General features: G+C 44.0%; 1 protein-coding gene across 1 annotated transcript; it reads left to right on the top strand.

Annotated features, from left to right (window-relative positions):
* Positions 1-4611: 4611 nt before the first annotated feature.
* Positions 4612-10095, top strand: LOC147887402 (subtilisin-like protease SBT1.7). Its single transcript, XM_087394434.1, has 2 exons — positions 4612-6533; positions 8653-10095. Exons 1-2 carry the CDS (start codon positions 5391-5393, stop codon positions 9859-9861), a joined length of 2352 nt encoding a protein of 783 aa, XP_087250560.1. The 5' UTR covers positions 4612-5390; the 3' UTR covers positions 9862-10095.
* The last annotated feature ends 4723 nt before the right edge of the window (positions 10096-14818 follow it).

Genomic DNA, 14818 nt, shown 5'->3' with positions numbered 1-14818 from the left:
GTTATTTTATAGAGTTCTTTCTTACGTGTCGAATGCGTATTGAATATTTTGTTTTGAGTGTGCTTACGTGTAAGGTGTAGGTTTTGCCAATTTTTTGGTGAGGGCCTACCAGAATTTATAGTAGGATATTTTGACTTTTATACTATTGCAAATGGATGGCTGAGATTAGATCTCAGCCGACTAGCAACCTTGATGGCTTGATAAAGTCCGTGTTGAATATAAGGGAACATACATGGCACATTTATTCATGTTTGAGTGTATCTCTCGAGGGATTTATTCATGTTTGAGTGTATCTCTTGAGGGATTCTATGAAGAATATTTTAGGATGATCATCCTCCTCTAGAAAGGGACAATTTATCCTCATAATGGCCGTTCTTACTTATTGCATTGTTGTGCTTTCCCTACTAATTATAAGGAATTTCACTATGGCCACTATTGATTCATTAATTTACAACCTTGGAAATTGTGTAAATGATTCTTTCCAACACTTTTCTAGAGAATGAAAGTGAAACTTATAAAATTTTGTGCCACATTTGCCTTTAAAAAGCTGTACTCCCCTCTCATTGTTAAAGATATGAGACATGAATGGTGGTAAGAGATTCTCTATGGAAGTCCCCATATAGGCATTATGGATATCTTTTGTGCACTAATTGCTAAAGATCTGACACATGAATGGTTTCCTGGATAAGAGAGCCTCTTCTATCGAAGTCCCCACATAGGCACTATGGATATTTTTGTCCGCTTTTCCTTGTTCTATCATTTTATTCTAGTCTAGTTGTGTGGGCATATGGATAATGATACTCGGTGCCTTAATAATCTTGTGTGCTTCTTTTAAATTCAAACATCTACTCACTTCTGATTCACACACATCACTTATGGCAATATATGCCTTCAAATTCCATGATTTTAGCATCTTCCACCCCTACACCCATGAGAAGACTGTATAGCCATCTTATGTTGGCCTTTATGGGTATGCATTAGCTCATAATGGAATTGTTGTGGGACCCTTAACCCCAACACAAGGACAATTGTGTTACTATTGATAATCTTGGGTTTTAAGCAATCTAAGTATTGATGACTTGATTGTTCAACTTTTATAACTTTTATAATTGATGACTTAATTGTTCAACTTTTATAGCACGACTTGAGAAAAACAACAACAAAGAAGCGCAACTTGAGAAAAACAACAAGAGTGCATGTGTAAAGCCTCATTAGAAAGGATAATTATGCGTGTTTTGTGCTTGTTTGTAAGTGAGGTAGTTGCATGTTGAAGAATAATTAACTTGGAAAGAAGCAACGTCATGGACACGCATACCAAGAGCTACCACAAAAAGATTTCTTTTATATACAATATTATTTTTACATATTGGAACATATTATCCTCAAGGAAGTCATACATTCTGCTTGAGAGCAATAAAATGTGGGATTGGCTAACGTGCTAGCTAGAAGAAGCACACATGTATGGCCACATGCATTCCATACATCCTTTTCTTTATTTTCCCATATTTATCTCTTGATTTGATTTTTTGGCAGAGTGCTCTTCTTATACATTTATTTACTTGGGTGGGTTGTAAAGGAAACATGGTGGGCTACATATGTTTGCATGCTCACGTGTGTTTCTGTGTGGGAACTTCTTAAAAAGGTGGAGATCCTAAGCTTGAGTTTCCTTATCTCACGATCTTCTATGATAAGAGTAGGCATTATGTTCAAGCTACTTTGCCAATATAAGAGCGTGTTCTCGTACCTTGCTCACCTGGCAATTTCCAACAGAGGCAAGCAAAGCATGACACACCATCTATTGTGTTTCCACCCTTCGCTGCTCCTATCATGTTGTAATAGCTCAAATTTTGCCTTGCAAGAGTTGTGTCTCCCACCAACAATAGCTAGCCGGAGCATTTTGCACATCTCAAATGGAGTGTTGGATCCTTGCAATGGGCATAGGGTAGTTTGACAGAGGCTCTTTCATGGAGACTTGCTTCCTACCTAAAATCTAATGAAATCTGTATCTCGAAAACAACTCATAGCTGAAATACAACATTATATGCTCACCTGGCTGTGTGTGGGAACTCAATTTGAATAAGCTAAGCAAGAGCATGATTTGAGAATTGGGCGGCTCATACGCGCCTTGCATTCTAATCTTCCCTATAATGGTGGCTAATTCGATAAAAAAATTTAGGCATCAAGTGAAGCAAAATTTATTTAGTATTAATTTTTTCCCACTCACACATCCATGCATACAGCCATCTATGAGGGGCACAACCGCCCGTGACCTACCCTGGTGGGAAGAATTCTTGGACACTTTACACTTTAAGGTCATGATGAGTGCAGTTAATACTGATTGTCTAAGTGTGGGTAGATAGTGGACATTGGCTTATGTGGCTGCCACGTGTCCATAAAGTGTAGAAAAGGGGTGCCTATGAGGTGGGCACCTACCATCCCTTGCCTATTGCCTGGCCATGTCTGACTTTTCACTGACAGCAGGATTTGAGCACTGCTGGCCAATAGCTAAGAGGCCATTCCCATGAAATGCTAGTTGAGCATAAATGGCCAAGAATGACAAAGAATGCACTGTTGAAAGCGTTCCCCCTCATTGCTCCGAAACCTTCAATGGCAATGAAATGCTTTGCTAGAGACACTCTTTTTTTGCCTTGCTTGCTGGGCATTACGGGGGTTTCGGTTAGTGTCCTGATTTTTTTGAATTTTAATCAGATCCACGAGTGGCAAGATGGGCAAGCACCGAGTGGGAATGTATGCTTTGCAACGCCCTCTTGTGCTTTTGCATCCTAACTGGAATACAATCTAGGCCCACATGCATTCCTTTTCATTCTTAGGGCGTCTAAGATTCACAAACAAGCCTGCGCTGATACCTAGCAAAAATGAATAGCATACTACCATTTCGATTGTTCGCCCTTAAATGGTTTCACAAATGGGCGCGGACATGCTTATGTGGCATCCCAATAAGGAATTTTCTTGGGCGGCAGTCCAAGGTTGCCGCCCAAAATAAATTAGAGGTGGTTAAGAGTGGATAATAACCACTTGGCCACTTCTCATTTGCTTGATTATAAAGATTTAAATGTTTGTTCGGCACCTGTTTGTGAATGTGCTTTTGTCCCAAGCTCCCTCTTAGCCGCCGAACATGTGGGGGCATGGTCCATTGTTCGACCCCTGTATGTGAAACCTCCCTAGTATGCCACATCACTCGAATACAATCTAAGCAGATGCATTCCTTTTCATTCTTGGACGGTTAGTCTAATAACACACTGCGCATCACTTCGGGCAAGCGTGTACTGTGGAGGCATGAGACTCTAGACTCTAGACTCTAGAGTTTGGAATGGGCTCAAAAGTTGAAATGAAATTTGCGAAATGAGGAGAAGATTGTTGTTGTGGTTGTTTCATTTGAATTTTGATCAATCGTTTGCATTAAGTATCCATCGATCATCGGATAGCAAAGTTTGAATTTAAATCGATCGTTCGCATGGAGTATCCATCGACATCGGATAGCAAAGTTTGCACCGGATAGCAAATTTGCGAAATTGAGGAGAGCGGTGATTCAGATTGTTGTTGCTGTTGTACATTCATCGTTTCGTTTGATCAATCGTTGCATCAAGTATCGGTCGATCAACGGATAACAAAGTTTGCATCAAGTATCGATCGATCATCGGATATCAAAGTTTGCACCAAGTTTGAAATCGATTTTCTGCGCATTCAATGCGTCTCAACGGTCTGAGTGACGGTGCGGCCGGCGATTGATGTTCGACAAATGTCCAAGAACGTGCAAGGCTTCGAAATTCAACACTCTTCGTTAACCATCACAGTGAAAGTAGCAGTTCACTGATCGGACGGCAGCACGGATCGTGCTCAAATCTAATTGTTTCCGACCTAGCTCTTACATGCACATTCCGGCGCAATTCATCCTTTACTGCAGCTACCTGCATCTCGGGACTGCAGAGAGACAGCATTCCTCGGGACCGACAGCATTGAGCACAATCCGTAGACTTTGGTAGCTCGCATGGAGTTCGAGCAGTGAGCATCTGCCATGTGGACGATGGAGGTAGGCGATCATCAAATTTTGCAACCTCTCCATTCATGACAGGGGAGTGAATGGCAGGATGATGAAATTCTGCGGCAGTGCTTATTAGACACTGTGTGACTGTGTGTCAATTTCGGCGCAGATGATTTCTGAGTGGAAGCGCGCGAAGCACGGAGTGAACGAGCAGTAAACTAAGGTTGGAGCTGGCAGCTCGCCAAGCGACGAGAAGCTGTCTGTCAATCGAAGAGGTTTACCGTGGCGGTGCAAAAGCCTGACAAAGGAAAATGCGATTGGATGGGAAGATGAGAGGTGATGAACGAATTGATGCTTAAAGGGGAGAGGAATTTTACGGAAGCCGTGGTCAATAGGAATGGAGATCGCGTTGCTGTGAGATCATGGATGGTGGATGTTTTGTGGACGGTTGTCTGTTTGCCGGAGATGGTGGAGCGTCGGCGTGAGATGCAGAAAGGCAAGGGAGGGGAGAGATTGCGTGTGTAGCTAGCTAGCGGCAAGCTTCCCCACCACCATAGCCTGCTCCTCCTCTGCAAGCATTTGTACAAAGCGGCGAGCACCCGTGCATCTCGCCACCAACAACAACAACAAGAAAAAAGTTTTTGCAGCAGTGCACGCGTTTTCCCGCACCGAAGGCCTCGGGTCGGGTCCGAAGATCGATCTCGATTGCTTTTTGGAAGGCGGAATCATAGCTGGACAAAGCGGAGGGCAAAACTTTTGGAATTGAGAGAGAGACAGAGATTCGGTGGGAAATGTAAACGGGAAGCAAAGGGCCGGAAAGAAATGGATTGAGAGATCGAGAAGACGACAGAAAGATCATCGTCGAGACGACAGAAATATTTGGGAAGCTACAAAAGAGAGCAAGAAATCGAACGATTGCTTGATCGATCGAGAGGGAGGGAGAGATCAGTTCAGGGAAGGACAAAAACTGAGCATCGTAACAGCTTTGGAGAACGTGCAAGGGAGGAAGCTTTTGTCAGGCGAGAGAGGAGACTCCATCTCCATCTCCATCTCCATCTCCATCGTCTTGCACACAACCGCATCATCTGCAGCTGGAAAGCATCAATCCTGAGCTTTTTGCTCCATACGGCGAGCTAATCCATACGGCCAGCTATGGCGATTGCACTCTCTGCCTCCTGATTTCCCTCGCTTTTCTGCTTCATTGACCATCTTCTTCCTGTCTTCCACTCCCGCCTTCGCCGTATAAAGCTCCTCGCTGCTCTCAATCCTTTAGCTTCCCTGCATTTCTCCTCTCAATCTTCCCTTCGCCAACGATTTGCCGTAGCATTCTTATATCTCTTGCTCCAGTGCGCTTCAATTTGCCCGGGAGCTGATTCGAGTTCGCGCCATGGCAACTCGGGGATTCCCCGCTTCCATCCTCCCCTTGATCATATCCCTGCTGTTTTTGAGCTCCATTGCTCGCTCGCAAGAGCAGAAGCAGCAGCTCGCCAGCACCTACATTGTATATGTCGCTAAGTCCCAGAAGCCTGCTGCCTTCGCCAGCCACGCTGCTTGGTATAGCTCCGCTCTCGCCTCGGTGAAAGGATTGCGAGTAGAGGAGCTCGACGCTGAGGAACATGGCCCGATGTATTCCTACGATACAGTCTTCCATGGCTTCGCTGCAAAGCTTACCCCGCGAGAAGCGGACGCCTTGGAGCAGATGGAGGGCGTCCTGGCCACCATGCCGGACGCTCCAATGCAGCTACACACCACCCGAACTCCCGCCTTCTTGGGCTTGAGCAGCACCTACGGGCTGTGGCCTGCCTCCCACTATGGCGATGATGTGATCATCGGAGTGATGGACTCAGGAGTGTGGCCAGAGAGGAGGAGCTTCGACGACACAGGCATGCAGCCAGTGCCTGCGCGATGGAAGGGAATTTGCGAGACGACTAACGATTTCGGTCCCGCGCTCTGCAACAAGAAGCTGATAGGAGCTCGTTCCTTCTATAAAGGCTATGAAGCAGCAGCTGGACCGATTAATGAGACTGTGGAGTACAGGTCTCCGAGAGACAGCGATGGCCATGGCACTCATACGTCCTCCACAGCAGCTGGGAACTACGTCGCCAAGGCGAGCTTGCTGGGATGTGCCTCAGGAACAGCAAGAGGAATCGCTACTCTAGCTCGGATTGCTATGTACAAGGTCTGCTGGAAAGGAGGCTGCTACAATTCCGACATGCTTGCTGGATTCGATCAAGCTGTGACAGATGGAGTGAACATCATCTCAGTGTCGATTGGAGGTGGAGTAGTGCCTTACTTCATCGACCCCATAGCCATAGGCAGCTTCGGAGCTATGGAGAACGGGGTGCTTGTGTCTACCTCGGCTGGTAATGGAGGCCCTTCGCCGCAGTCTGTCACCAATATTGCGCCATGGCTCCTGACGGTTGCAGCCAGCACTCTGGACCGCGATTTTCCTGCACCTGTGAAGCTGGGCAATGGGGAGAGCTACAAGGGAGAGTCTCTCTACGACGGCAACGAGCTAGGCGATCGGCAGGTATGCAGAGCTCTAAGGATTATGCAAAACTCTTGTTGTTTGGATCGCGAGCATATGCTTTGATTTTTGGGAGAAAATTTTGCAGAATTCTTCGCTCAGTGCCCGAGCTTCTTCTCACCATTGCTGGTTGGTGGTCTTTGAGGGAGCTAGGGAGGGAGGGAGGGAGAGAGATTGCAAAGCTGTTTCCGTGTACAAGGTTTTGAGCAATGCATGCTCTTGCTGAGAGATCAGAAAACCGTTTCCTTGCATTTTACACCTGATAGTTTCTCGTCCTTGAGAGACGGGAGTATTCCACTCATGTATTGGATTGTAAAGCTGTGTCCCTGTCCGAGGTTTTGAGCAATGCATGCTCTTGCTGAGAGACGAGAGACCCTTGTCCTTGCACTTTAGACCTGATAGAATCTCCTCGTTGAGAGACAGGAGTGCTCCTCTCGTCTTTTGGATGGTGAGCATATCCTTCGACTTTTAGGCAGAAAAGTTGAGTCTTTCGTCTCAGCTCTAAGGTTTGTCTATATCGCTGGCTAATGGTGCACAGAGAGAGAGAGAGAGAGAGAGAGAGAGAGAGAGAGAGAGAATGAGAGAGAGATTGCAAGCCCTGAACATTGGTCTTTGTATCCAAGATTTTGAGCTTTTGAGCAATGTATGCTTCTGCTCAGACATCACAGCACACAAAGATACGCCAAGCAGGGCCACTAGAGTTAAAAACGTCTCAAAAGCACCAACGAGCTTGCATGTTCTTGCAGGGAGAAATTGCATGGAATGCTTGTATGTGGGGGAAAGCTTGAATCTCCTTGCAAGGGAGGGAGCAGCAAGGTTTGCAGGCGGCTCTCTGAACTCTGAGCTTTCTTTATAACCGTATGCAAGAATTCCTTGCATGGCTGTGCGATTACACACAAAGTTCTGGATGAGTAGATGAACGCAGAAATGCCCCTACAGACTGCCATGCGGGTTTGTGCACTCCTTGAACATTGTTCTTGTAGGCAGCATGAATTGCACTCTTTTATGCAAGTGATCTTCACTATGCAGATGCATTTATAACACTTGGGTGCTCAAAGTTGTGTTTTTCTGAGCTTGTTCATTCGCCATGAAAGCAATTGGAAAGGATTGAGATCCCTTCTGCTTTTTATTGAAGCTGGTATTCCCTTGAGAGGTCTACCATGTGTGCCATATAAGATAGAATTCTTTTATAGTTGTATAAGATGGTATACCTTGAGGGTCAGTTTTGTAGCCTATGTAAACTCAGTAACCGCCCTTTCTTTGACGTTCCTCAGAGACTAGGTTTCACCAAATCTTGGCATTTTAGACCCGTAGATTCTCCTCGTTTAGAGCCAAGGGTGCTCCTTTACACTGTATGGCCAAGTCTTGGCCCTTAGGACCCTCAGACTTCCAATTAAAGGCTATGTTGTAAGTTTCTGTATTAAAGGTGATTTGTGTAGGCAAGGTCAGCCTCCTTCTAAGTTCCATGCAGAGGTCAATTCTTATGTAGGCAAGGTCAGTCTTCTTTTAAGTTACATGCAGAGGCCAATTCCTGCAGCTGTTATAATGAGATTCTTCCTGTATCTGTTCTGTATGGACCAAGATATCAATGAATGCTTTTTTCCTCTTTTGTGCATGGGGGGCTAAGTTCAGTGTTCACAAAAGCTGGCAAACTATATACAATGCAGCCTCAAATTTTCAAAATTCCTGAAGTTCCCTTCTTCCACTTGTAAAACCTTCAAATTGGCGGAGCAGTGGCAGCTCTGGTGGTTGGACGTTTGCGCACCTGAGCTGGCTGCCCATGTTCGAACCCCTTGGGATGCCCCCTGCTGCCTGTCACCATAGGCCACGGGTAGATGTGCCCCTCGTATATGGCCATATGTGTGTGAGTGATTTTTTTTTTTCCATGTTTAAGTTATATTTTAGTCCTGAATCTTGAAATTTTCTAAAGAAGATATGCAAACGCAAAAGTGTAGGTTTCTTGATCTATAAACGTAAATGCTGTTTGCAGACACTTGTTCAGTTGTTGAAATGTCCACATAGCAGGCTGGCAGGGATGGCAAGCCGGTGCATTGGCAAGCTTTTCTCTGTCTGAGGTTAGGTACTTTATGTTATGGACTAATGAAAGGTTTGATGCTTGCAGGTACCACTTATATATGCAGGGAATGCAGGGCTTCCGGGCAGCAATGGTAGTGCCAACCTGTGCATGGCAGACTCACTCGCACCGTCCCTTGTAAAGGGCAAGATTGTGGTGTGTGACAGGGGCCTCACAGCACGGGCAGCCAAGGGCATGGTTGTTAACCAGGCAGGTGGTGCTGGGATGATCCTTGCTAATGCTGCCGTGAATGGTGACGAGCTTATTGCTGATAGCCATGTCCTGCCAGCCACTATAGTCACCTATGAGTCTGGCGTTGCCATCAAGGCCTACATTGCCCAATCTCCTCACCCCACTGCCAGCCTTATCTTCTCTGGTACTGTCCTTAACGTCAAGCCTGCTCCTGTCATTGCTGCATTCTCTTCCCGAGGTCCCAATCCTGGCAATCCAGAGATCCTCAAGCCTGATGTCACTGCCCCTGGTGTCAACATCCTTGCAGCCTGGACAGGCAAAATTGGCCCTTCTGAACAGCCTGGTGACAACCGAGTGGTGGAATTCAACATCCTCTCTGGAACATCCATGTCTTGCCCCCATGTCAGTGGCCTGAGTGCCCTCCTCAAAGGTGCACACCCCAACTGGAGCCCTGCTGCCATCAAATCAGCACTCATGACCACCGCCTCTGACCTTGACAATACTGGCAAGATCCTAATGGACTCAGACTCCAATAATTCCACACCCTATATGTATGGTTCTGGTCATGTTAATCCAGTACGAGCCCTCAATCCTGGCCTTGTTTATGATATCGGCATTCAAGACTACGTGGATTTCCTTTGTGGCCTCAATTACTCAAGTAAATTGCTCATGACATTTACCAAGGGTCAACATCAATGTTCTAAAGTCAGCCTTGCCCCTGGTGATCTCAACTACCCTTCCCTCTCCTTTGTCTACAACCAGGATGGCACCTCCTCCCGCTATGTCTCCACCTTAAGCAGGACCGTCACCAATGTGGGCTCGCCGAATTCAAAGTATTTCTTGATTACAATTGCACCCCCTGGTGTAACTATGAAAGTTGAACCCACCATCCTTTCCTTTACCAGAAGTTATGAGAAGCAGAGCTACAAAGTTACTGTAGAAGCAAGCTCACATAACCTTCAGCTCGGAGAGATCGATTCAAGCTTTGGCTCCCTTGTCTGGTCAGATGGGACGCACAAAGTGTATAGCCCAGTTGCCTTCACATGGCAGAGTATTGGATTCTAAACACCACCACCTGTCTTGGCTTTCCAGGTCTGCCGTCCTAGATACTCTCTGCCTCTTCTTGTCTCCTTAAATGTCAATTTCCACAATCTTGCCATGCACATTCGCCCTTGTCAGTTCCATAACTGCCCAAAATACTTGTGCAAATTTCTCACTCATTTCCAAAAGGCATACTCGTGGGTAAGCTCATAGAATCTAAGCTTGCTCAGTTGGTCACAGCATGTTATGTCTTTTCTCTGATTGGGTGGTCTGTATGAGCAGATCTACTGATTTGTGTAGGAATGCAAGATTTTGATGTGTGCTCCATTGTGGAGGGTGATGTGGAGCCACTTCTAGTTTGTGTGTACTCTGCTGACTTTTATCACAAGAAAGCAATAGACTTAGCCCATTGTATTGGCCATAGTTTCCTCCCCAGGTTGATTATTCAGTCTGTATCCTTGGGCACGTCATCTCAACATGTACATTGTGCAATTGGTCGCTTTCCTGTGTTGGTCTATCAGTCATACTGACTCTGGTGTTTGGTAGGTAATGTCATTTACAGGTTTTCTGCAAGGTGTAAGGCTCATGCATTGCCAATTTATGGTTTATCTAATGGCCTCCTGGTTATTTAGTCAATTGATTTTACCACCACATACTGGTTCATGAAGCCATATCCTCAATAAGAGTGACTGTTTGCCAGGAATAATATCTGTGGTGCTCAATGTTATCTGCCAGGAGCAAAATATCAAGGATCAGCTTGTCCCTACCTAAAGCTTTGATCCATCTGTAGGAATATAAAAGATGTAGGTTTGTTTAAAAGGACTGCTCTGCTGATACACAGCCCTTCCTGGTAGTTATCGACTCTGGAATTTACTCTGCACAATTTTATTTTGCATCTTTTATTTTGTGCAAGTCAATTTGAAAAAGGCCTGTTAATAATACTAGCATAGGCCCTTGGTTTAAGACAATAATTGGAGGCTCCAACAGCAATGACTCTTTTATATGAATCCTCCCATTTTAAAATCATCTGCAAGCTTTGGGTCTTGTAGTAAAGGACAGTTAATAGCACTAGGATCCACGAATCGGGGGCCACAGCAGCGATGGATACTTTCTCTGCCTGTAATTTCCAGTCAATTGTCGTTCTTAATGGTAACAGGATTGGACAGGATCCATTCTGTTTCTTGCACGATTTTCACCTGTGTAGGATGCTACCATTCTTTACTGGCAGATTATGATAGTGGGAAAAGGAGTCCTAACCATAAACATTGAAGGGTTCTTGCATGTAGCTGTGTATATATGGTGTCATGATAGTGTGCAATGGATGGTCCTAAGAAATGGCACCCAGGTGATGAATATTGAAATCTTTTATTCATTTGATGTAAAGTGTGGGTATCAAGCTGGTAGTTTCACTCTTCTGTTGGTCGAGAATGACTCACACAAGTATATTTGAAGATGCAAGACATGGAATGGAAAGGAAAGTAGAAAAGCAAGACTAGGCAAACATAATGGAAATGAAAGAATGCTAGAAAGAAATGTACAACCAAGCAAAGTACTTACATGATCAAGAAAGGCTTGAGGCTTGATTGTTTTGACATGAGAAAGTAAAATGCCTTTGTAGGATAGGCACACACACTCTTAGTGTCAAATGTATATGTGATAAGTCCCATAGTGACACTCTAGGATATAAAGTAGTATAGTACTACTGCAGAACTCAATAGAAACACACTAAAATTTTAGTCACGCAAATTGACTCTATTTCCTAACACCCCCCCATGGAGGAAAGGTGAGGGACTACTTGAATGGAACCAAAAACAGAACATGAAGATCATCAAAACTGTGCATGCCAATCTAGAACTAGGTATGGCTCCCACACAATCTCAAAGGCAAGTGATATAAAGTAGAATAGTACTACTCTAGAACTCAATAGAAACACACTAAGTCACTCAAATTGACTCTATTTCCTAACATCCCCCCATGGAGGAAAGGTGAGGGACTACTGGAATGGAACCAAGTACAAAACATGACGATCATCAAAACTGTGCATGCCAATCTAGAACTAGGTATGGCTCCCACACAATCTCAAAGGCAAGTGAGCATGGCTCAGAGGCTAGTGAACATAACATAGAAATCTCATCTAGCATGGCTTAAAGGCTCATCATGCATGGATGCATGATCAACTTAGAGGTCTAGGAGACCAATGCACCAACAAATAGACTTATCAAACACATGGCTCCCACAGTACATCCCCTCCTAGCTCCAAAGACAAATGAGGAACATGGAGCTACACACCAAAAATAGAAAAGAAATACATCATTTTAGGAGGATTGTCCAAGGTAGAGTATCTTTATTGACTACACACACATGATTTATTGCATTCATTTTTGGGAAATATCAGAGTACCCAAACATATCATGTTTAGAAAGCAAAGTCATGATCTCCATCATTCTCTAGATGTTGGAGATAGACAATAAGAGCATGATCTAGTGTCAGATGGTCATCTTCGTCTGCATCATCACTAGTGGTGGATGCCACTAACTGGCATAATCCTTGGATTGTTGTTGAGTAAGCTTCTGGTAGTATCTATTCTCAGTATGATCGAGCTTGTTGCAATAAGTGCACTTGAACGGCTTGAATGTCTTTCCTCGTGTTGGTGGAGTCGATGGCTTAGGTCTACATTTGCTGGTGGAGGCAAGAGCCTGTGCAGTATCCGATGAGTAAGATGGAGATTCTTTGTTGCGGCGATCCTTTTCAAGAAGAAGAGAGACCATGTCTTCGAATGTAGTCGATGCAATGCAAAGTACTTCAAGAGCATTCTCAAAGCGAGAAATCCCTTCCATACTTGTTATGAGGACAACCATTTTGTCCTCGTCATCAGGGCAACACTTCAAGTTGGAGAGTTGTTGAACTAAAGACTAAATTTTTGCTATATGTGCACTCAAGGTATCAGACTCTTCCATTTTCAACTTGTAAAATTGCATTTTTAGAAATACCTTGGAGTTGGTGATCTTGTTACCAAATAGTGCCCAAATCTCCTTAGTCTTGAACTAGAAATCAATGTGATGAATCAATGAATCATCTCGGTAAAGCCTGATGATTGCGATGGCCCTCGAATTGTGTTGCTTCCAAATCTTGCATATTTGAGGCTCCGTTGATGCCTCAAGTGCTTCATTATCTTCGATGGCATCCTAAACATTCTCCTTCATGAGGAGTTACACTTTTGTTTGCCATGTGGAGAATTCATCCCTCTTGAATTTGTCCACAAGGAGATAGTTGGTGGAAATTGAACCCATAAAGCTGGCAGTTAGGAGAGAGAAGAGTAATGGATAGAATGGAGCTGTAGAAGAGGAAGAGAAGATATATAAGAGAAGGAGCGGACACAATGGAAGAGTAGATGGCGGGCACAATGGAGCTATAGGTGGTGGATAGAACAATAGCGGGTGTACGGGCAGGTTGTACAGGTTGTTTGTAGGCCTGTTGTACGGCGCAATAGTCCGTACAGTTGTACAACTGGTTGTATGGCTGGTACAGGCTGTTTGTACATCCTTGTGTATGGCGTAGTAGCAACGTGGGCTGAATGACGAGCTGAAGCACGAGCATGATCTCTTGTTGATGAAGCTCTCCAATGGTGAGGCTCAAGGTGGAAGAGAGAGGTTGAGCTGAAGGTGGAATTGGAGAAGGCATTCCTCCAAGGGGAATGAGGGAGAGAGGCTTCAATGTCCTCAATCTCTTACCTCAACCTCTTGGAAGATAGCCTAGCTCTGATACCATATGAAGATGCAAGACATGGAATGGAAAGGAAAGGAAAGTAGAAAAGCAAGACTAGGCAAACATAATGGAAATGAAAGAATGCTAGAAAGAAATGTACAACCAAGCAAAGTACTTACATGATCAAGAAAGGCTTGAGGCTTGATGGTTTTGACATGAGAAAGTACAATGCCTTTATAGGATAGGCACACACACTCTAAGTGTCAAATGTATATGGGATAAGTCCCATAGTGACACGTGGCACTCTAGGATATAAAGTAGTATAGTGCTACTCTAGAACTCAATAGAAACACACTAAAAGTCACTCAAATCGACTCCATTTCCTAACAATATTTACAATGTGCATTTACACAGCTATGTAGGATAATATCTAAAGGGAATGAGTTGACTGTTTTAAAGCAAAATGCATGCAATATTTCAAAGGCTGCATGATCTCTCCAAAATTGTTTCTTGTAGGTCCTCTAGCTTGTCAGCTCTGTAGCCCTTGATGATTAAGATGAGAGAAATGCAATAACAAAAAGTTTTACATGGAAAAGATAGCAAATGATATTCATTCTAATGTTTGGGACAAAGCATAAGAAAGTGCACACTTATGCTTGAGTGTCTTGTGGTCAGTCTTGGTATTGCATTAACTCTTGTACAAATAATGATGCCATGCCTTCACTGCATGAAAATAGCTTGCCCTTATGTTGCATGTACATTTATAGGTTTTTCTCCTATAAGATACTACATGCTTCTCTCAAGATAGCCCCCAAACCTTTGCCAATAGCATTTCATTAGAAAAGCACCAGAGAACTTAGGATGAGAGAAATCAAAGTGAGATAGGTGATTAATAGAATTTAGGCCATGGAAAATACTCACATTAATTTGCAAATTCTCAAAGTTTTCTTGTCTCTATTTTTCACACTTGACTTTAGACAAGTCAAAGTGAGATAGCTAGTTAAGAGAATTCAGGGCGTGGAAAATAGCACTATACCATTGTCACATCAACTTACAAATTCTCAAAGTTTTCTTGTCTCTATTTTTCACACTCGACTTTAGACAAGTCCACTCTTAGATTGTCAAAGTCACCAATTTGTCCCTTGAGCAACTCTCAAAATTCTCTCTCTCTCTCTCTCTCTCTCTCTCTCTCTCTCTCTCTCTTCTTCACACTTGACTTTAGAGAAGTCCACTTGACTTCATACTTGACTTTAGAGAAGTTCACTTTCATATTGTT

This window comes from Dipteris shenzhenensis, chromosome 23 (assembly GCF_047967505.1).
Source record: "Dipteris shenzhenensis isolate YYH24624 ecotype China chromosome 23, Dip_SZ_1.0, whole genome shotgun sequence".
Lineage (NCBI taxonomy): Eukaryota > Viridiplantae > Streptophyta > Polypodiopsida > Gleicheniales > Dipteridaceae > Dipteris > Dipteris shenzhenensis.
This window is presented reverse-complemented; position numbering and strand designations above follow the sequence as displayed.

Coding starts and splice junctions, on each gene's coding strand:
- LOC147887402 (XM_087394434.1), top strand. CDS start 5,391: ATGGCAACTCGGGGATTCCCCGCTTCCATCCTCCCCTTGATCATATCC. Junction 6,534..8,652: donor ACGAGCTAGGCGATCGGCAG/GTATGCAGAGCT, acceptor TGATGCTTGCAG/GTACCACTTATATATGCAGG.